The following is a 20944-nucleotide window of genomic DNA, read 5'->3' on the forward strand; positions in this document are numbered from 1 at the left end:
TCAATCAAGTCACCTCTCAACCTTCTTCTCTCTATTGAAAACAGCCTCAAGTCCCTCAGCCTTTCCTCGTAAAACCTTCCCTCCATACCAGGCAACATCCTAGTAAATCTCCTCTGAACCCTTTCCAAAGCTTCCACGCCCTTCCTATAATGCGGTGACCAGAACTGCACACAATACTCCAAGCACAGCCGCTCCGGCTGCAACATGAGGGAAGAGAGCTGCTGTTCTTACCCTTTTCTGGCCTATGTGTGACTCAGACCCACAGCAATGTGGTTAACGCTCAGCTGTCCTCTGGACAATTAGGGTTGGACAATAAATGGTGGTCTAACCAGCAACGCCCCCAACCCATGAATGAATATTAAAAAACAACATAGTGAGCTGGGACAGAGTCACGTGGGCGTTAGCTTTACAGATCGAGGGAAAGGCTCTACTTCCATTTCCCTGGGGTCAGCTTTGGAAGGGACTGTGGGAAGGTGATGAGTCTGAAATGCTCCCTGTGGGAGATAATCCTGGGCCTGAACTCTGGCTGTGATATACACGATGTATAATGGGAGGGAGGGAGGGATCTGCAGGGGCGGGGCTGGACTGACCTGTTGCTGACCTCTCCCCCACCTGCCCAGGACCCTGTGGCCACGTGGTGGAGAAACTGACCGCCAAGGACATCGGCAGCATCACCGTTAAAACCCTGCGCATCAACGCCGACAAAATCATCGATGACTACAAGAAGAGGCAGATTCCTCGCTTTAGGTCAGTCACTTACCTCTGCCAACAGCACCACGTGGGGAACACGTAGAGTAGGAGGGGTGAGACAGTTGGGGGGTCGGGGTGAAGTGGGGGAGCAGAATGTACCAGGGGGATAACGGACTGCTCGGGGGATTACTCTGAACCCAACACACCGATTTTACCCCCGTCCCTCCTGTAACAACACCCCAACCGCCTGTGGGACAAAGGGATAGCAGAGTGAAGGGACTGCCTGACTGCAGATGTCTTGCAAAAGTCAGCCATGTATCCTTCCTTTCTTTTTCCACTGCTCCCCACCTCTAACCCCCCCCCCCCCCCCGACCTCATTGTCAGCATGGCCCCTATCCTATCACCCACTAAACCTGTCCCTATTCTGCCAACCCCCTGTTCGTTGTCAGCATGACCCCTATACAATCACCCACTAACCCTATTCTGCTCCCCACTCCAATCCCGGTGTCTTCACATTGATTTCCCCCTCCCCCCGACTTCCTCCAGAACCTCCAACACTGCCGGGTGAAGAGAGGGCAGTGCTGTGTGGGGTTGCTGTTGCCCACATCTGCCCTCTCCATGCCTGGGTACCTCTAATAGAGCGTCGATCTGTTTTGTTTCCTCCCCCCACCCTCAGGAATGACCCACCCGGTCCGTCGGTCACCACTGCCACTCAGGAGCTCCTGCGGCTGGTTGAGGCCCACCCTGATGGCCTTGCTGGCCTGGACCCCATTGGCGACCTGCAGCTGAAGGACCTGGACCTGGTCGACAGCTACACCAGGGCGAGGAGACTCGAGGACTCTCTCAGCACGTTTACCTGCGTCCACAGCCCCAGGTTCTCCACCGAGGTACAGCCTGTATAGTCCCTTTGCCTCCCTGTGCGTCGTGTTGCTGTCTGAGTGTCACCCCGCCCCTGTACATTAACCCGTGACGGTAAATATCAGCCGACTGCGTGGAGCAACGTGTGGCTGAGTCTGTTCCGAAACTCTGACCCGTTGTGAATCCGTGAGCCACTGTGGCACTGCCACTTCAGCCCTTGCTTTTCCTTACCCCCTTGAGCCATTGTCTCTGGTCTGCCTGCCCTTGCTGTGGGATCGGGGCACAGCGTGCTATCGGGTGCCTCCTGTTATCCCTTGAAGTGGAAGGGCCAACCTGCCAGCTGTAGATGGGCAGGTGTGCTCAGTAGGTGGGAGGGCTAGTAACTGAGGGACGTCATTTCTGAGTACAGAGCCATGTCAACGTATGAACAAAGAGCAAAGTGGGTCATTCAGCCCCTCTAACCTGCTCCACTGATTTTTCACATCTAATTGTAACCTCAACTCCACATTCTCACCTTGCTTAACAAGAATTATCCACCTCTACCTGGAAATAATAGTCAAAAATTATGCTTCTATCACCTTTTTGGGAATATGGTTCCAAAGGCTTTCCTCCCCCAGGAGAAAATGTTTGTTTCCCTTTTAAATAACTGACCCTTGTTTTTGAACTGTAACCCCTTTTTCGAGATTTTCCAATAAGAGGAAACAGCCTGTCCTTGTCTCCAACAGTTAAGACCATTCAGGATCTTGAATGGTTCAGTTAGCTCACCTGTTATTCTTTGAAGCTACAGCAAATACAGAAGCTGAGCCCATCTAGGATGGGTCTGGGTGGGATGCTCTTTGGAGGGTCAGTGTGGTCTCGATGGACCAAATGGCGTGCTTCCACACTGCAGGGACACTACGATTATTCCAGTAAATCTTTGAACTTCCTCCAACTCACTCACATCATTCCTTAAATAAGGTGCCCAATACGCGACACAGTAATCCAGATGTAGTCTCACCAGTGGCCTGTGCAACTCCAGGAGAATCTCTGTATTTTTGTATTTATTTCCCCTCCAGATAACTGATAAGATTCCATACGGACACTCTGCTTCATCTGCATCTCCTGGTAATAGAGTCATAGAGATGTACAGCACCGAAACAGACCCTTTGGTCCAACCCGTCCATGCCAACCAGATATCCCAACCCAGTCTAGTCCCATCTGCCAGCACCCAGCCCATATCCTTCCAAACCCTTCCTATTCATATACCCATCCAAATGCCTCTTAAATGTTGCAATTGTACCAACCTCCACCACTTCCTCTGGCAGCTCATTCCATACATGTACCACCCTCTTAAAAGTTGCCCCTCAGGTCTCTTTTATATCTTTTTCCTCTCGCCCTAAACCTATGCCCTCTAGTTCTGGACTCCCTAACCCCAGGGAAAAGACTTTGTCTATTTACCCTATCATGCCCCTCATAACTTTGTAAACCTCTATAAGCTCACCACCCCCACCAGACTCCGACGCTTCAGGGAAAACAGCCCCAGCCTGTTCGGCCTCTCCCTATAGCTCAATTCCTCCAACCCTGGCAACATCCTTGTAAATCTTTTCTGAACCCTTTCAAGTTTCCCAACATCTTTCCAATAGAAGGGAAACCAGAATTGCTTGCAATATTCCAACAGTGGCCTAACCAATGTCCTGTACAGCTGCAACATGACCTCCCAACTCCTGTACTCAATACTCTGGCCAATAAAGGAAAGCATACCAAACGCTGCCTTCACTATCCTACCTACTTGCAACTTCACTTTCAAGGAGCTATGAACCTTCCAAGGTCTCTTTGTTCAGCAACACTGCCTAGGACCTTGCCATTAAGTGTATAAGTCCTGCTAAGATTTGCTTTCCCAAAATGCAGCACCTCACATTTATCCGAATTAAACTCCATCTGCCACTTCTCAACCCATTGGCCCATCTGTTCAAGACCCTGTTGTAATCTGAGGTAATCTTCGCTGTCCACTACACCTCCACTTTTGGTGTCATCTGCTACTTACTAACTGTACCTCTTATGCTTACATCCAAATCATTTATATAAACGACAAAAAGTAGAGGGCCCAGCACTAATCGTTGTGGCACTCCACTGGTCACAGGCCTCCAGTCTGAAAAGCAATCCTCCAAATGGCTAGTTCTCCCTGTATTCAGTGAGATCTAACCTTGCTCACCATTCTCCCATGGGGAACCTTGTTGAATGCCATGTTGAAGTCCATATAGATCACATCAAATACTCTGCCCTCATCAATCCTCTTTGTTACTACTTCAAAAAAACTGAATCAATTTTGTGAGACATGATTTCCCAAGCATGTTGACTATCCCTAATCAGTCCTTGCCTTTCCAAATACATGAACATCCTGTCCCTCAGGATTCCCTCCAACAACTTGCCCACCACCAATGTCAGGCTCACTGGTCTATAGTTCCCTGGCTTGTCCTTACCACCCTCCTTAAACAGTGGCACCACATTTGCCAAACTCCAGTCTTCCGGCACCTCGCCTGTGACTATCTATGATACAAATATCTCAGCAAAAGGCCCAGCAATCATTTCTCTAGCTTCCTACAGAGTTCTAGGATACACCTGATTATGTGCTGGGGATTTATACACCTATATGCATTTCAAGACACCCAGCACTTCCTCTGTAATATGGATATTTTTCAAGATGTCACCATTAATTTCCCTACATTCTATATCTTCCATGTTCTTTTCCACAGTAAATACTGATGCAAAATACTCATTTAGTATCTCCCCCACTTTCTGCGGCTCCACACAAAGGCCACCTTGCTGATCTTTGAGGGGCCCTATTTTCTCCCTAGTTACCCTTTTGTCCTTAATATACTTTGTAAAAACCCTTTGGATTATCCTTAATTCTATTTGCCAAAGCTATCTCATGTCCCCTTTACCCTGTCTATACCTGACATATGCTTCCTTCCTTTTCTTAACCAAAGCCTCAATTTCTTTAGTCATCCAGCATTCCCTATACCTACCAGCCTTCCCTTTCACCCTGACAGGAATATACTTTCTCTGGATTCTTGTTATCTCATTTCTGAAGGCTTCCCATTTTCCAGCCGTCCCTTTATCTGTGAACATCTGCCCCGATCAGCTTTTGAAAGTTCTTGCCTAATACTGTCAAAATTGGCCTTTCTCCAATTTCGAAATTAAACTTTTAGATCTGGTCTATCCTTTTTCCATCACTATTTTTAAGTCTAATAGAATTATGGTCGCTGGCCCCAAAGTGCTCCCCCACTGACACCTCAGTCCCCTATTCTCTGGTCACTTGCCATTTGTATATCATACTTTATTACTCTTGCTGTAAAAAGTGAGGTCTGATGAAGGGCTGTGGCCCGAAACGTCGAATTTCCTGTTCCTTGGATGCTGCCTAACCTGCTGTGCTTTAACCAGCAACACATTTTCAGCTTTATTACTCTTGCTGCCAAAATAAACAATTCACATTTTCCCACATTATACTTCATTTACCAGATCTTTGACCACTTATCGACATCTTTTTAAAGCCTTCTTTACAAATGTTCCCTGCACAACTTAAGGAGCAAACTGTCATTGGCAAATTTGGCAAACCTGGCTGGAGTTGCTTTATCCAAGTCATTTGAATAAATTGTAAACAGTTAAAACCCGAGCACACCACTTGCTACGTATTGCCAACTTGATAAAGGCCTATTTTATTCCCTACCTTCATCTTCCTTTTACCCAACCCAATTTTCTAACCGTCCTATACGCTAGCTCCCTACGGCACGAGTTTTTATTTTTGTACAGTAACCATGAATTGGCACTTCAAACGCTTTCTGTAAGTCTCAGCACGGTACACTCACAACCCTTTATGCGCTGATATGTTGACTCTGCCTGGTTACCTTGAACTTACTAACAAAGTTAAAACAAGACACTTAGATAAGTCCTTCCAATGTTTTTCCCAACAACAGATATTAAGCTAATTGACTTACACTTCTCAACCCAAGAGTTTCCAATACGACCAGTGAGTACCCATCTAAATCTCACTGCATGCATAGGTGATACCAGAGTAACTTCATGCTTAATCGTCCATCTCCCTGGGACAAGTGCTGTTGATTTCTCTTGTTCCTGTCAGCAGGTGTGTTAGGGAGCTCGGTTTGGGTGTGACATGGAGATGGGATGGGTGTCTGTGAGAAACTGACACAAGTGAACTGCTGCTGATTTGGTTAATATCTCCTGCAGTACACACGGATGCATGAGCGGATGATGATCAAAGATGAGCTGGAACGACTGCGTTTCCTAGTGTCGGACCGGAGCCTGATGCTGCTCCCAGAGTATGAACAGAGAGTTAATGTACGTCAATATGGCACTTGGTGAGATGCAGCCGAGGGACAGGGTCAGAGGGACAGGTCAGCGAGAGAGACCTGGGTGGGTACAAAGGGCAGCAAGAGAGGAAGGAGGGGCGGGAGTGAGGTCAGTGATTGCCACAGGATGGGGCAGAGCCTGAGACGAAGAGAGAGAGAGAGAGAGCGCGCATGGGGAGAAGGGTGGATGCCAAGGTCAGAAGGAGAGAGTCATGGGAGGTTAGGGGGGCAGCAGAGAAATAGAGTGGGTGTCAGTGAGGGAAAGCTGCGGGAGAGGGTGGGGGGTGGGTGTTGTCGGTGAGAGAGCAACAGGTTTGTGGAGTAGGGACAGGATCCATGAGAGAGAGCCAGGGATGGGAGTGGTGAGGTGAGTTAGTGAGAGAGCCAGGGTCGAGAGTGGTGGGAGTCGGGTGGGCGGTGGTTAGAGAGAGAGAGAGAGAGACAGGGGATAGGACCAGCGTTTGGGTTTGGAGATGTGCAGTGGTGCTTTAGGAGGCGGTGAGAGGTAAGGGAGCAACCAGTTGAGCTGTCTGGAATCGTTCCAGGTCTGAAGCTGACCTTTTTCTGTTTCCCACCTTTGCCCCCCCCCCCCACCCAACAGGTGCTGAAGGCCCTCAAGTACATCGACGAGAGTTGTGCTGTGCAGTTGAAGGGCCGGGTGGCCTGTGAGATCAGCAACCATGAGCTAATTGTGACGGAGATGGTCTTTGAGAACGTGCTGACAGACTTGCGGCCGGAGGAGATTGTCGCTCTTCTGTCCTGTCTGGTCTTCCAGCAGAAAACGCAGGTGGAGCCTGAACTCAATGAGGTTCTACGCAAGGTGAGGGCAGGACAGGGCCTCAGGCAGCATGGGAATTCAGGGATAGAGCCCTGGCGTGTGGCTGAATGGGTACGGACTACGGACGCTGTGGGCTGGACGTGCTCTTGTATCGATCCTGTGGCCATTCTCCGTCCTGCTGTGTCAGAGGATCGTATAGGCCAGCAGCTCAGGAGCTATCATCGACCTGAGCTACAAATCTTCTCAAAAACCGCTAACTGGCAGAACCCATTCAGCCCACTGAGTCTGTGCTGGCTCTCTGCGCAGCACATCAAATCGGCCAATCCCATTCCCCCTTCTCACTGCAAATTTATTTCCTTCCAATGCTCATCCAGTTTCCTTTCAAAATCATTCATTGTCTGCATGCTCCAGCTCATTACCCTTGAATCCCTGCAGTGCGGGAGCAAGCCATTGGGCCCACAAGTCCACACCGATCCACCAAACAGCTTCCTACTCAGACCCACTCCCCTATCCTATCCCTGTAACCCTGCATTTCCCATGGCCAATCCATCTAACCTGCATATCTTTGGACTGCACCCGAGGGTGGAATCGAACATGGTTCCCTGGTGCCATGAGGCAGCAATGTTGACCACTCGGTGACATGCCCTCCCCTCTAACTGTTCCCCAGAACCTTAAATCTTTTTCTCCTGGACCTTATACTATTTGGTAATGGGAACAACTTCTCTTCATTATTGTATGCAAACTGTATCTTGTCCACCTCCGTCCGTCGGAACTAGGCACACAGCTCTCCCCGAAGAACGCATTGTGAATTGGACAAGGCACTGTCCAACCTCTCTCTCGTTCAGTCCTTTTAACATGTGTTCCTGTTGTTCAAGTGTCCATTTCTCCTCCACAGGGGATCGAGCGGATCCGTGGTGTTGCCGAGAGGATAGCCACCCTGCAGCGGGAGTGCAGCCTGCGTGAGTCGGTTGAGGATTACGTGGAGCAGTTTAAGTTTGGTTTGGTGGAAGTGGTGTACGAGTGGGCCCGGGGTCTGGTGAGTATCCACAAGCTGCAGTGACCTGCTATCAAGGCCACTTGCTATCTTACCTCTGCTCCTATCTCTCACAGCTGTCAGCCGCAGGGGTTGGTGGTGGGAGTGGGGGGTGGGGTGGGGGGGAACCAATGAGCTAGGACATTTTTCCACCTCCCCCACCCCAAAACACTTAATCTTTAGTGTATTTTTTCTTTAGTTCCTGACTACCTCTGGCAAAGGTTAAAAGAGGCCTGGGGGCTCCATGTTCCCCTCCATGTGATGCATGGATAGGCAGAGGGGCAGATGCAGGCACCGACAGACAGGCAGGCCATGCTAACGGGCTGATACAGAAATGGGACATGTGCCTCTGCACTCAAGCGAGTTAGCTTGGGCACAGCCTCTGAGTGAAAGGGTGACCCTTTTGAACTGAGATGAGGAATTTCTTCAGCCAGAAGGTGGTGAATCTGTAGAAGGCCATGGAAGGCGAGTCATTTGGGTGTGTTGAAGACAGAGATAGATAAGATTTTTAATTGGTAAGGGGATCAAAGATTACAGGGAGAAGGCAGCAGAATGGGGTTGAGAAACTTAATAGCCATGATCAAATGGCAGAGCAACTCAATAGGCCGTGTAGCTGAATTCTGCTCCTTATCCTATGGTCTTTTTGGGTAGAACTTGAGGAAGAATATTGAAGCTTGGGGATGGTACAGAGGAGGGACTTCGTAATGGGTGGAATCTGGAGAAGCTGGTAATGTCCTCCACAGAGCCGAGAAGGTTAAGGGGAGATTGAAGCTGCAAACCAAAATTGTTAATGCTGGTTTTGGATTGGCCATCGTTTACAGAGAGAGATCTAGAGGGCAAGTGAGAAGTAACAGCATGGGGGAGGTGTTAAAATCTGGATAGTGCCACCTGAAAGGGGAATTGGAATCTGATTCCATAGGAAGGTAATTGGACAGCACTTGTTCATCTTCAGGGTTCTGAAGAGAAAGCTGTGACATGACACTATTGAACTTTTTTTTTTCCCTGAACATTGAGTCAAAGTCATTAGAAAAAGATTTCACTGGAAAAAAGACAGGATTCCAGACCATTTTATTTTTACACCAGTTGCTTTCCTGCAGCAAAACATCAAGAAAACTCGAGACTTGACTTCAGTTCTCAGCACTAATTCCACTCCCTAGTCACCAACTCTACCCCTCTCCCCACCATCTGTTTGAGACAACACCCTCCCGTGATGTTTTTGACCCCAGGATGAGCTGCGGGCCACATATCTGGACCATTCAACAAAGTCGCTGATCTCCTTCTCTGTAGCTTTGTGTGAGATTGCCCATCTCAGCTCCTCATTGCTGATGAAATCCTCATCTGTGCTTTAGTCACTTTCCACTTCAAGTCGCTTATGTCTGATCTCCCACAATGCAGCATCGAATTTTCAGCTCATCCGAAACTCTGCTACCCATATTACTCCCGCTGTGCTTGCTTGCTGACTGACACTGTCCCACAGTCTGGCAACCATTTCCAGTCTTGTGTTGAATTACCCAACTTCTCCTGCTGTAATACGCCAGCTCCCAGAATTTAATCATTCTACTGCAGACCCTAAGCGCTGGAATTCCCTTACGTACAGCTCTCCTCCTCTGTACTTCGCTTCTCCTTTATTTTTTTTGTTTTGCATGTCCCTGAAAAGCTGCAGGTTTGGTTGAGTTTTCACTCACCACCTCCCTCTGAGGTATATTTGGGTTTTTGGTGAAGCTGTTGATGGTGTTTCCCGCTTCTGGTGAACTCGCTGCCTTTCTCGTTTTGTGCTCAGCCCTTTGCTGAGATCACCAGGCTTACGGACGTCCAGGAGGGCATCATTGTGCGGTGCATCCAGCGGCTGAACGAGACCTGTCGCGACGTGCGCAACGCAGCCCGCATCATCGGGGACCCCACCCTCAATGCCAAGATGGAGCAGGCCTCGAATCTCATCAAGAGGGACATTGTGTTCGCTGCCAGCCTGTACACCCAGTGAGAGCCGGCTGGCCAACCATCTTGCACTGGGACCCTGTGCTTCTGCCCCCGTCGCTGCCACCTCCTGCCGTATCGATTAAATAACAGCCAAGCAAGAACCTATGCCTCTTCGATCCAGCTACCTCCTACATTGGTGATGCCATCGGGTCAGCATCGCCATTGTCATGGGTCCAAGGGGCAAGGTGTTTTCAGCCCCGCAGCCCTGAACCAGCATAGCCCCAGCAGCCTTGTACCAACCATGCCAGCTGGCAGCCGCAGCTGGACTGGGTATTGCGAAGCTTCCAACCTGCTGAGAGGACACGGTGACAGGGCAGGTTCCTACAGACCCATCACTAGAAATTCTCCATGTCGGGCAGTGGGCGTGTGTATGTGTGAGACCTCGTGTTCCAGACCACAAAATGAACATTTCATCCATTTTGATCCGTGCTACTCTCAGACGCTGCTTTCAGCCAGACTCTGAAAGGTGTGATTATAAACACAAGACTGTTTGTTTAACTTTCAGCACGATGTGAACTTTAGTAACTACATTGAAGTCCTGTGTTGTCATGAAGGCACTGCACACGGCGCCTGGAGGAGGAGCCCATTCTGTGTGTTATGCCTGTGCCAGCTCTTCGATCGAGCCACCCACTCAGTCCCACTTACTCCATGTCCCTGAGGGCGTCTCCCTTTCAAATATTTACCTAATTCTGTTTTGAAATTTGAAACAGTGATGCACACAGTTCCACTGCCTGTTGCTGCGCTGGTGAGTGATCACATACATGCATGAGTGTACAGGTGGTGTGTTTTACTCCGGTTTCTCACAGGCAAAAGGAAATGGTGAGGTTGCAACAATTCGAAAATTATAAAGCTCAGAATGCAACCTCACCAGTTGCAATCTTCCACTGCCTCTCACCCCATTTGCTCCCAACTTCCCTTCCATTCCCTGCCTTCCTAAACCAATCCGTAAAACTGTTGAGCAAGATTCCCTAATCCCAGAGTGAAATCCCGACCTTGTTGCTCAGGCCATCTCATCACATTCTTCTCTTTTATTCTTTCAAGGTTGTTCCACAACCCAGCGCCTTTTTTGGATAATGAAAATCACAGCGCGTAATGAGATTCGTTCTGCCCCCACTGCACACCACCACAAAACTGCTATTTTCAACACATGGTTACAACAAAACATGGTTACAATTGCACCCCCTCTTTCTTCAACGCCTCCCACTGCCCCCCCCCCCCCCAACTTCCAATCTCTCCAAATCCTTCACCTACTCCTGACTTAGCCAGCCAGAATTGGGAATCTTGTCTATCCAAACGCCCCAATCAGTCAAAATGCTCTTGTTCACAACCCTCCTTCCCGAACATTGGTTATTTATAACTGACGGAGAGAAGGAAAATTTCGAGCACAAGTAGATGAAACACATTCACACTCACCGTAGTCTATCGTTCTCCCGCTGAGATTTCCACCTGGAATTTTCTCTTGGCCCTGTCCAGTATATTTACTGTAATGCCTGTTGTCAAGCGGCAAGGTGACAGGAACTGTGATATAATTCTGCATTTAGCCTACACAGAGGCTGCCAGCGGTTGTTTGGAGCTTGGTACTTACTCAGCGCAATTAGCGTTAATTCTACTGCAGCAAGTAACAAGAGGAAATAAAAACTGAATTTGCCAGAACCCATTCATTCCCGTTGCCGATCTCGATGCAAGTGTTGCTTCTTTTGACCCAGTAAGTTAAATTTCTCTGCAGGAAGTTCCAAGGGTATTAAATCTCTGTAAGATAGCTCTATGAGTTGTTTATGGCTAAACCCAGGATGAATAACAACAATTAATAAAAATCATTTGAATGAAGTATTTATTGATCTTTTATAAAACCAAATGCTCATCAACTGAATATTTTAATCAATGTGCCACACTGGAAGTTGAGAATCTTTTTTACTAAAATGTCCTGATTGTCTTTATCATTAACTGAAACATCGGAAACATACTTGGCAGAGGAAATAGTCAATAAATCACTGGCAGAGTGGAGACGAGAACTTGCAATTTGCTAAGGACTGCACAGCTGTAAGAATGGGTGAATTTGAACTTCAGTGCTGGTCCGCATCAAGGCAACTTGCTTGTTTTAGTGCTGCTAGCTGACACTTAAACTACAACAGTGCATGGGGTATGTATAAATACTGCTGAGATTTTAGGATAATTCTAGCCTGCGTTGAAAGTTCAGATTATAAAGAGTTGGGAGACCCCAGGCTGTGACTCGAAAGTCACAGTGTGGTCATTCTTCAGGGATTTGCAAAAACGAGCGATTCCTGGGCCAGAATGGGATTCCAGCCAACACGGGAAAATCTGCCGGCTGGGAATTGCTCCCATGATGCAGGTATTTTGTGTGTATATATAATAAATGTATCCAATGATTTGGGTCCCACAACAGCTCGGAGAAAATCACAGTGCCACATTGTAAGTGAGATGTATCTAAAAACGCAGCAGTGTTTTCAGTGAGCAATGGATTCCCTTCAGCTACCTGGAAGGGAAGCGTGTCTCCTACTAGTCCAGAAATCTGGTGCTGTTGCCCAGGTGCTGCTTCAACCAGTCCATCACCTTGAACAAATTGATGTGAAAATCTCTGGCATGGTCTGGTAGATAGGATTGTTCACACAGGTTCACGACTCCCCAGCTTACGATTCCCACCTGGGATGGCAGAAATACTACATTTAGAAAGCACCTTTCATAAGAGAATAGCAACAGCTCTAAGGGTAAGTGGGTAGATGGGGACACATGGAGCATGCAGGACGTGGTGGAGGAAATGTTTAATAGTACCAATTATTGAAAGTGCAGAATGAGGTGAGAATGCAGTTGATAAAAGTAGATAAAGTCCATGTCTTTATAAATAGAGATGTACAATGCAACAGTAAGGTAGTTGCAGTAAATTGAGAAGATGGCGATGTTGTGGCAGTATCACTAGACTAGTAAGCCAGAAGTTAAAAGTACGGGGACGGGAGTTCAAATCCTACTTGATTAGCCAATGTAATTTAAATTGAATTAATAAAAATTGGACTTAAAAGCTAGTTGTAGTATCAGTGAAAATGAAGCTCCTGTCAGTTGTAAAACCCATCTGGTTCATCAACTCTCTTTGGGGAACACAATCTACTGTCCTGAGGTGTATGTGACTCCAGGTCCACAGCAATGTGGCTGAATTGGGCCTAGCATGTCACTCCGTTCAAGGGGCAGTTAGGGATGAGAAATAAAAACTGGCCTTGTAAATGATGCCCACATCTCATGAAAAACTAAGGGGATTGTGACTGTTTTAAAATAAAATAGTAGATGGGACTAGTTCAGTTTGGGAACATGGTTGGCGTGACCTGGTTGGACTGAAGGATCTGTTTCCATGCTGTATGAGTATGACTCTAAACAGTAGTCTGACAGTAGCTGGAGTGGATGTAAGTTTGCTCGCTGAGCTGGAAGATTCATTTTCAGATGTTTTGCCACCATACAAGGTAACATCGTCTGCAGGCTCACTGAAGAAGCCTCCACTGAAGATGTTACCTAGTAGGGTGACGAAATGTCTGAAACTTCCATCTAGAACCTCAACCTGAGCTGCAAATCTTCTCAAAACTCACAAGTAACTGGAGTAGTATCCAGTTCTGGGCACCACAGTTTCAGAACAATGTGAAGGCATAAGAAAAGCTTTTGTAGAATGACCCCAGGGATGTGGAAATGTGAGTTATGTGGGTATATTAGAGGAGCTGACACAGAAAGAGACCGCTAGAGCTGTGCCAGATCTTTGAATGAGTTTTCCATTAGCTCCACTTCCCTGTACTTTAGCTCATTTATCATTCATGATTTTGACCAATCCCTTTTGCAAGTTAGACAGAAATCCTCTACCCACTCCTTTTCAGCGAATGAATTAAAGCAACAACTTATTCCTCCTCAAACTTTCTTGCCTAGTCCCTCAAATGAGAGTACTGCTCATCTATAAGATGTAGGAGCACAAATTAGGCCATTTAGCCCATTGCGTCTGCTCCACCATTCAATCATGGCTGATAGGTTTCTCAACCCCCATTGTCCCATTTTTGTTTCCCCATAAACCTTGATCTGCTTGAAAATCAAGAATCTATCTTAGTCTTAACTATACTGAATGACTTGGCCTCCACAGCCTTCTGTGGCCATGAATTCCAGGCATTCCCCACTCTCTGCCCGAAGGAGTTTCTCCTTATCTCCGTTCTAAAAGGTCTTCCCTTTACTCTAAGGCTGTGCCCTCAGATCCTTGTTTCCCCCCCAACCAATGGAAACATCTTCCCAACATTCACTCTATCCAGGCCTTTCAATATTCTGTAAGCTTCGGTTGTCTCCCCTCGTCCTTTAAATCTATGACTATTAGAAATGGTTAATCCATATCCACTTCATATTTTGGAATACAGGGATGGATTGATTGGCTTCTTCCTGTGCTAGGGTTAAACTCTCTGGGGAGAATAATCCCAACCTCTGTCGCCTCTCCAGGCCACCTAAATACTTCAAATCAGCTACAAATTTGACAGGACTTTAGAGTGTTGCAACTCCTGGTGTTGAGACTTCAGTAGGATTGACATTACACACTGCTGAAACAACACAGATGTATGTACAAACCTGAATATATCGGTATAGTTTCTGAACGTACAACGGTCCTCCTGAATCTCCTTTTTTAAACAAGAAAAAAATAAAATAGTTAGTTGCAGTTAACTATTCTGCTCTTTGGTAACCAGTAGCTTTGCTCCCAGTGGTAGCTAGGAGTATACATTGGAATCACCATTGCTAGGATGCTTCTGTAACCCCTTAAGAAAACAGACTACATCTTGGGCTTTACGAATGGGTACAGAGAAAAGTACAAAAGGAGGTAAGTTACACTAAACCTTTATAATAATTTTAATCTCAACTGGAATATTGTGTCCATTTCTGGCCTCCATATTTTTTGGGGACGATTGAAGGCATCAGACAAGTGCAGAAAATATTCAGTGACTATTGTAGTGGTTCTGTTCGCCGAGCTGGAAGTTTTTGTTGCAAACGTTTCGTCCCCTGGCTAGGAGACATCATCAGTGCTGTGGAGCCTCCTGCGAAGCGCTTCTTTGATGTTTCTTCCGGCATTTATAGTGGTCTGTCCTTGCCGCTTCCGGGTGTCAGTTTCAGCTGTCCGCTGTAGTGATTGGTATATTGGGTCCAGGTCGATGTGTCTGTTGATGGAATTTGTGGATGAATGCCATGCCTCTAGGAATTCCCTAGCTGTTCTCTGTCTGGCTTGCCCTACGATAGTAGTGTTTTCCCAGTCGAATTCATGTTGTTTGTTGTCTGAGTGTGTGGCTACTAGGGATAGCTGGTCGTGTCGTTTCGTGGCTAGTTGGTGTTCATGTATGCGGATTGTTAGCTGTCTTCCTGTTTGTCCTATATAGTGTTTTGTGCAGTCCTTGCATGGTATTTTATAAACTACATTAGTTTTGCTCATGTTGGGTATTGGCTCCTTTGTTCTAGTAAGTTGTTGTCTGAGCGTGGCTGTTGGTTTGTGTGCCGTTATGAGTCCTAGGGGTCGCAGTAGTCTGGCTGTCAGTTCTGAAACGCTCCTGATGTATGGTAGTGTGGCTAGTCCTTTTGGTTGTGGCATGTCCTCGTTCCGTGGTCTATCTCTTAGGCATCTGTTGATAAAGTTGCGCGGGTATCCGTTTTTGGCGAATACCTTGTATAGGTGTTCCTCTTCCTCTTCTCACAGTTCTGGTGTACTGCAGTGTGTTGTAGCTCTTTTGAATAGTGTCCTGATGCAGCTTCGTTTGTGTGTGTTGGGGTGGTTACTTTCATAGTTTAGGACTTGGTCTGTGTGTGTTGTTTTCCTGTGTCTGGCTTGCCCTATGATAGTAGTGTTTTCCCAGTCGAATTCATGTTGTTTGTTGTCTGAGTGTGTGGCTACTAGGGATAGCTGGTCGTGTCGTTTCGTGGCTAGTTGGTGTTCATGTAACATGGTCGTGTTTGCAACAAAAACTTCCAGCTCGGCGAACAGAACCACTACAACAAGCACCCGAGCTACAAATCTTCGCACAAACTTTGAACATTCAGTGACTATTTCCTGGGATGAGAGACTCCTATTACATATGCAAAGCAGGAGAAATTGGGGAGGATATTCTAGCCATGGAGAGAGGGCATCAATGATTTGCCAGGCTGATTCCTGTGTTGCAGGACTGGGGTATGAAGAGAAAATGGGTTGGTTAGGATTGTATTCACTGGCATTTAGGAGAATGAAGTGGGGAGATTTCATAGAAACCTATGAAATTCTAACTGGACTAGACAGGATAAGTGGAGGAATAATATTGCCAATGACCTCAGAGTGCAGAACTGGGTGGTGTCACAGTCTAAGGATATAGAGTCGGTCATTTAGAACTGAGCGAAGGAGAGATTTCTTCACCCAGAGAGTGGCAAGCCTGTGGAATTTTCTGCTACCAAGAGAGGTTGAATTTTTAAAGGAGTCAGATGCATTTTTGGGGTCTGGGGAGAAAACAGGTAAAGGAAACGGAGTTCGAAGATCAGTCATAATAGTATGAATGGTGGAGAAGGTTTGAAGGGCCGAATAGCCTACTGCCCTTGCTATTTGCTAAGTTTCCAAACATTGGGGAAGTGAAGGTGGATAGGAGACTTGATATAGATGTTCAAAAGCGTGAGGGGACTACACAGAATATATGAACAACAGTCCCCACTCATTGCTTTAGACCAGGAGTCGAAACGTGGTGTGCTGCAAAAGCACAGTAGGATTTGAGGAGCAGGAGAATCGATGTGTTCGGGCACCTGGAATAAGGAGCATGCAAATTTAGAGCAGTTGGTGGAGGAAGTAATTGAGACATGGAACGGTTAGTATCTGGAAGAATAGGTTGACTGAATTTGTGGTGGAGGCAAGTTCAGTCAAGAGGGAACTGGATCATGATTTGAAAAAAGAGAAATGTGTAGGGAGAAGGCGAATTCCTCCTCTGGAGAGAGGAGCATGGGACAACTCCGGAATGCTTACCCTTACAGCTGATGACCTCAGGATTCTTTCTACTTCCTCCTGTGCATAGAAAGCGGTCAGTGACCACGTCTTTGACGTTGTTCACGTTAACATAGATGGCAGCTTTGATAGCATCCTGCTCACATGAAGCTCTTTCCTGTAAAATATATTGAGAACTTACTGGAGCATTCACCAATAGTTTTGTGTTGTGTGTTGACTTGGACCTAGTTATTAGCCCCTGACTTGTCAAAGCCTGATTGTCATCTACCAAGTCAGGAGGATGCTGGAATACTCTCCACTGGCCTGGACGAGCGTGGATCCAAGGGCACACAAGAATCTCAACACCATTCAGGACAAAGCAGTCCACTTGATTAACACCCCATCCAGTATTTTAAACATTACCTCCCCTCACCTCTGGTGTATTGTGACAGCAGTTATGTGTCCTACGTACAAGACACACTGCAGCAACTTACAGTACTACCCCAGCACGGAACGAGGCAGCATGTGCAAACTCCCACCTGCAGGTTCTTGATCTGAATATATATCTTGTATTGTCACTGGGTTAGACACTATTGAAAATTTCAAAATACAGTAAACTACCCCCTGTGCAGAATAACTCACCGATGCACCAGTCTTTATCTTCACGTTTTTCAGTTCGTATGTCCGAGTTTTCTGAATAAACTTGGCTTCAACAGCTCCCAAAGTTGGGAGCAGTTCTCTCTCTGTAACAGCAACAGACCATTACTAATCCTCATTATATATTTCTTTTCTGCACTGCGATTATCAGCAAGTTTTCTTCAGTCAGATATGCCATGGAAATGTGGTGCTTCAAATGCACACCAGGTCAGGCAGCATCCGAGTAGCAAGAAACTGCTTTCCCCTGCTCCTTGGCTGCTGCCTGACCTGCTGTGCTTTTTCCAGCACCACACTCTCGAGTCTGATCTTCAGCATCTACAGTCCTCACTTTCTCCTATGTCATGGAAATGTCAGAGGCAGTTCATTACCCTGCATGAGTTAGGCCCAGTTGCCTCCCCCCATTGCCTTGCGATTTGCCTTCTCAATTATGTGCTGCACCTACATTCTTAACATTTTGTGTTTTATGCACAATTACACCCAGCTCCCACGATGCTGCACTTCTTTGGAGTCTGTTTTCATTTAATTTTTTTGTTGTTGTGTTGCCATAGTCTTACCAGACCATAGGGGCTGCTCTCTCATTTGAGACAGGCAACTCGTGGTGATTTAACGTGAGGGCCACCAGACATCAGATGAGGGAAGAGGTTGAGAAGGAGAGTCCTTCCTGGTACTCTCATACCAGTGATGGGATTGTTGGTATTACACTGCTCTGCGAGTCAGCTGAGCTAAAGGCTTTCAACTAATAGACACAACCTCACATTTTCCTACAGAAACTCCATTTGCGAAGTTATTGCCCACTCGTGAAACTATCTATATCAGTTTCCTTCAGTCTTCAACTTAAAGACTATTTATTTCTTTTTTTCTGTAGTTTTAGTCAGGATTGAAATGGGATAAGAACTGTCTTAAAAACCATGGATTGATGAAGTATTACTGCACTTTTTAAAAGCAAATATTCCAACATTCACTGTAACTGCTGTTTGCACAGCTGCATGTTTGTGTTGAACGCCTAGTTACAGATCAGCTGAAGACAGAGGCGGGTTGTATAAAATCCAAGCTTTGGTCAGCACCAGCAGCTGATTGGTCGGTGGCCTTGTGATCAGTTATTAATTCCAAAGGTCTCCTGCCTGCCAATGGCTATCTGATTGGCTCCCAGTAGCTGAACAGCTTAGGGTTTGAAGGAGAACAGAAGGAGTTTGTTTTTATCTGCAGCAAAAAGCCTCTCAAGCTTGAAGGTAGCCAGTTTATGTCGATAAAGTGTGGAGCTGGAAAAAGCACGGCAGGTCAAGTGGCATCAGAAAAGCAGGGGAGTCAATGTTTCAGTTCAGAATCTTTCATCAGTCCTGCTTGACAAAGAACTCTTAAAAAAATTGTCTCTACCATGATTTCCCTTTAATTAAATCATGTTAAACCTGTTTGATTGTATTAAGCTTTTCTAAATGTTCTGTATTTCTTATTTAAGAATGGACTGTAACATTTTCCCAATGATAGACGTAGTGTAAGTGGCTCACAGTTTCCTGCTTTTTGTCTCCTTCCCTTTTTGAACAGGGGGACCCATTAGCTTTCCAATCTGCTGGAACTCTTCCAGAATCCAGAGAGTCCTGGAATATTTCAACCATTGCTACCACCATCTCTACAGCTATTTCCTTTAAAATACTTGGATGCAGTCCATCAGTTCCTGGTGACCAGTTTTTCTTTGGTCCCATTAGTTTGCCAAATACTTTGTCCCTGTTGATAGAGGCTATTATGAGATCTTTCCTTCACTAACACTTTGCTGATCTGTTATGTCTGCAGTGACCCCTACACTGGAATGGGCACCAAATGCTAGCCTAGCAATTGCAAATGAAGTCACCAGGGTCCAAAAGAACTGCAGGGCAGCTCTCTTATCAGAGAGAGATGACTGGTGGTGGTTTAACCTGAGGATGTCCATGCCTCAGGTAAGGGAAGAGTTGAGAAGAAAGCACATTCATGGTAACCTCGGCCAATGGGAGAATTGAACCTAGACCATTGGTATCTCTCTACATTACAAACCAACCAACTGAGCTAACCATCCCTCTTCCAGAATAAGTGCACCTTAAAGCACACATCCTCAGTCAGATCTAGAGAATTATTTCCTTGCAGAATTATTCCACAGTTTTCTCATTCTATTCATCCTGTGACATAAGTTTGATTTTCAATCGCCTATTAACCCTTAAGTTGGGTGGAACTGAAACACTGAAGGAGCCACAGATTACCATGATCAGCACAAGTTGGTTTGGTCTGAGATATCCTCAAAGCAACACTGGTGTCCACTGTGCATGGCAGGCAAATCGGTCTGAGGGCAGAAAGTGATGAAAGAGTTAGTCAGATACTCTTCAAGGAAGGGTCGAAGGAATCTACAGGGTTGAAGTTACATTTACAGAAATAATCAATCAGAAAAACAGCTTACAGCCACAATTACTGTCAAAATCTAATCAAGCCTCCATTAAGTCCAGGTTTATTTGGTACAATACTAAGATGTATAAAACCTTTACATACGTGTTTTTATAACCAACCAATCGCCATAATTATAATTATAACATCCTCCCTATGTGTAATCTGTTACATTAGAATTGTTAATTATTGGGAGATACTTCCTACGGTGCAACATGTTGTGGTTGTGGGATACTCCCTGAATTCTGTTTTACAAGACTGTTGGTGCAATTGTGGGATGCTCCCTATGTGTAACCTGTCACACTGGGGCAGTCAGCGTAATTGTGGGACACTTCTTTCCTCTAATGCGTCATGTGGTTTATACTGGGACCTTGTGTGAATTGCATCCAAACAGATCCATCAATGGGATTTTGGGATGCTTGTCGAGTAGGGAACATGACATTAAGGTTCTGGGAAGCACCTGGTGTGGATTATGCCCAGATGAGACAATTGGGATAATTGCGGGACAGTTCTTAGGCAGAGCCCATCTTGACTGGAACATAAGTTATAGCCCCAAACCCATCCCTTGTACCTCACTCCCACCAGACTTCACATCCAAGTAGATTGAGCTGGATTGGTGTAGGGAAGGGAGTTCAGAGGCTGGGAATTTGGGCAGGTAAAGGTATATTCAGTAATGGTGGAGCAATTAAAATCAGAGCTAGACAAGAGATGGACATCTCAGGAGCACTCAGATATTTCAGGGGGTTACGTATGAACATAAAAATCAGCAGTAGGCCATTCACACCCATGAGAATGCTCTGCTATCCGGCCAGTCTGACTGTAACCTCATTCCCACCTAGTCCTGATAACCTTTCACACCTTCACCTCTACCCCAGAAATATTCACTGATTCTGTTTGCACCAGCATGGCAGTAAAATGGTTCTATAAAGACTCAGATGCCTCAGAGAAAATATGTCGATTCATCTCTATTCTGTATGAGCGGCCCCTTATTTTCAATCAGGGTTCTGCAAGTGGAGATAATTCATAATTTCAAAAGTAGGTTGGAATGAGCAATTGAGAGAAATAAAGTTGCTGGCCAATGGGGTAATGACATGGACTGGATTACTTTGCAGACAACTGAAATAAACATAATGGGCAAAATGGCCTCTTTCAGTGGAGTAATGACTCTAATACTGAGAATGTGCTCCAGATGTATAGGGAACCAGTAGAGAAGTAATAGTGTCACAGGCCTCCTAATCTAGAAGAAAAAAAAC

At 46.1% G+C, this 20944-nt stretch overlaps 2 protein-coding genes across 3 annotated transcripts in view; one reads left to right on the top strand and one right to left on the bottom strand.

Moving 5' to 3' along the window:
* The window catches only part of skic2 (SKI2 subunit of superkiller complex), a 55694-nt gene extending 44185 nt beyond the window's left edge, over nt 1-11509 (top strand). For both annotated transcript variants that reach the window (XM_060850415.1, XM_060850414.1), the window contains 6 exons: nt 621-747; nt 1367-1577; nt 5773-5883; nt 6496-6714; nt 7568-7708; nt 9486-11509. In XM_060850415.1, coding sequence (XP_060706398.1) covers nt 621-747; nt 1367-1577; nt 5773-5883; nt 6496-6714; nt 7568-7708; nt 9486-9686 — 1010 coding nt within the window. In that variant the 3' untranslated portion in view covers nt 9687-11509. The remainder of the gene's footprint in view (nt 1-620; nt 748-1366; nt 1578-5772; nt 5884-6495; nt 6715-7567; nt 7709-9485) is intronic.
* Nucleotides 11510-12199: 690 nt separating this feature from the next.
* Nucleotides 12200-20944, bottom strand: part of LOC132832721 (complement factor B-like) — a 42317-nt gene continuing 33572 nt past the window's right edge. Inside the window, exons 14-18 of the mRNA XM_060850831.1 lie at nt 19514-19593; nt 17271-17371; nt 16671-16806; nt 14279-14328; nt 12200-12343 (exon numbers count right to left, since the gene is read on the bottom strand). Coding sequence (XP_060706814.1) covers nt 12200-12343; nt 14279-14328; nt 16671-16806; nt 17271-17371; nt 19514-19593 — 511 coding nt within the window. The remainder of the gene's footprint in view (nt 12344-14278; nt 14329-16670; nt 16807-17270; nt 17372-19513; nt 19594-20944) is intronic.

Source organism: Hemiscyllium ocellatum, chromosome 35 (assembly GCF_020745735.1).
Source record: "Hemiscyllium ocellatum isolate sHemOce1 chromosome 35, sHemOce1.pat.X.cur, whole genome shotgun sequence".
Classification (NCBI taxonomy): domain Eukaryota; kingdom Metazoa; phylum Chordata; class Chondrichthyes; order Orectolobiformes; family Hemiscylliidae; genus Hemiscyllium; species Hemiscyllium ocellatum.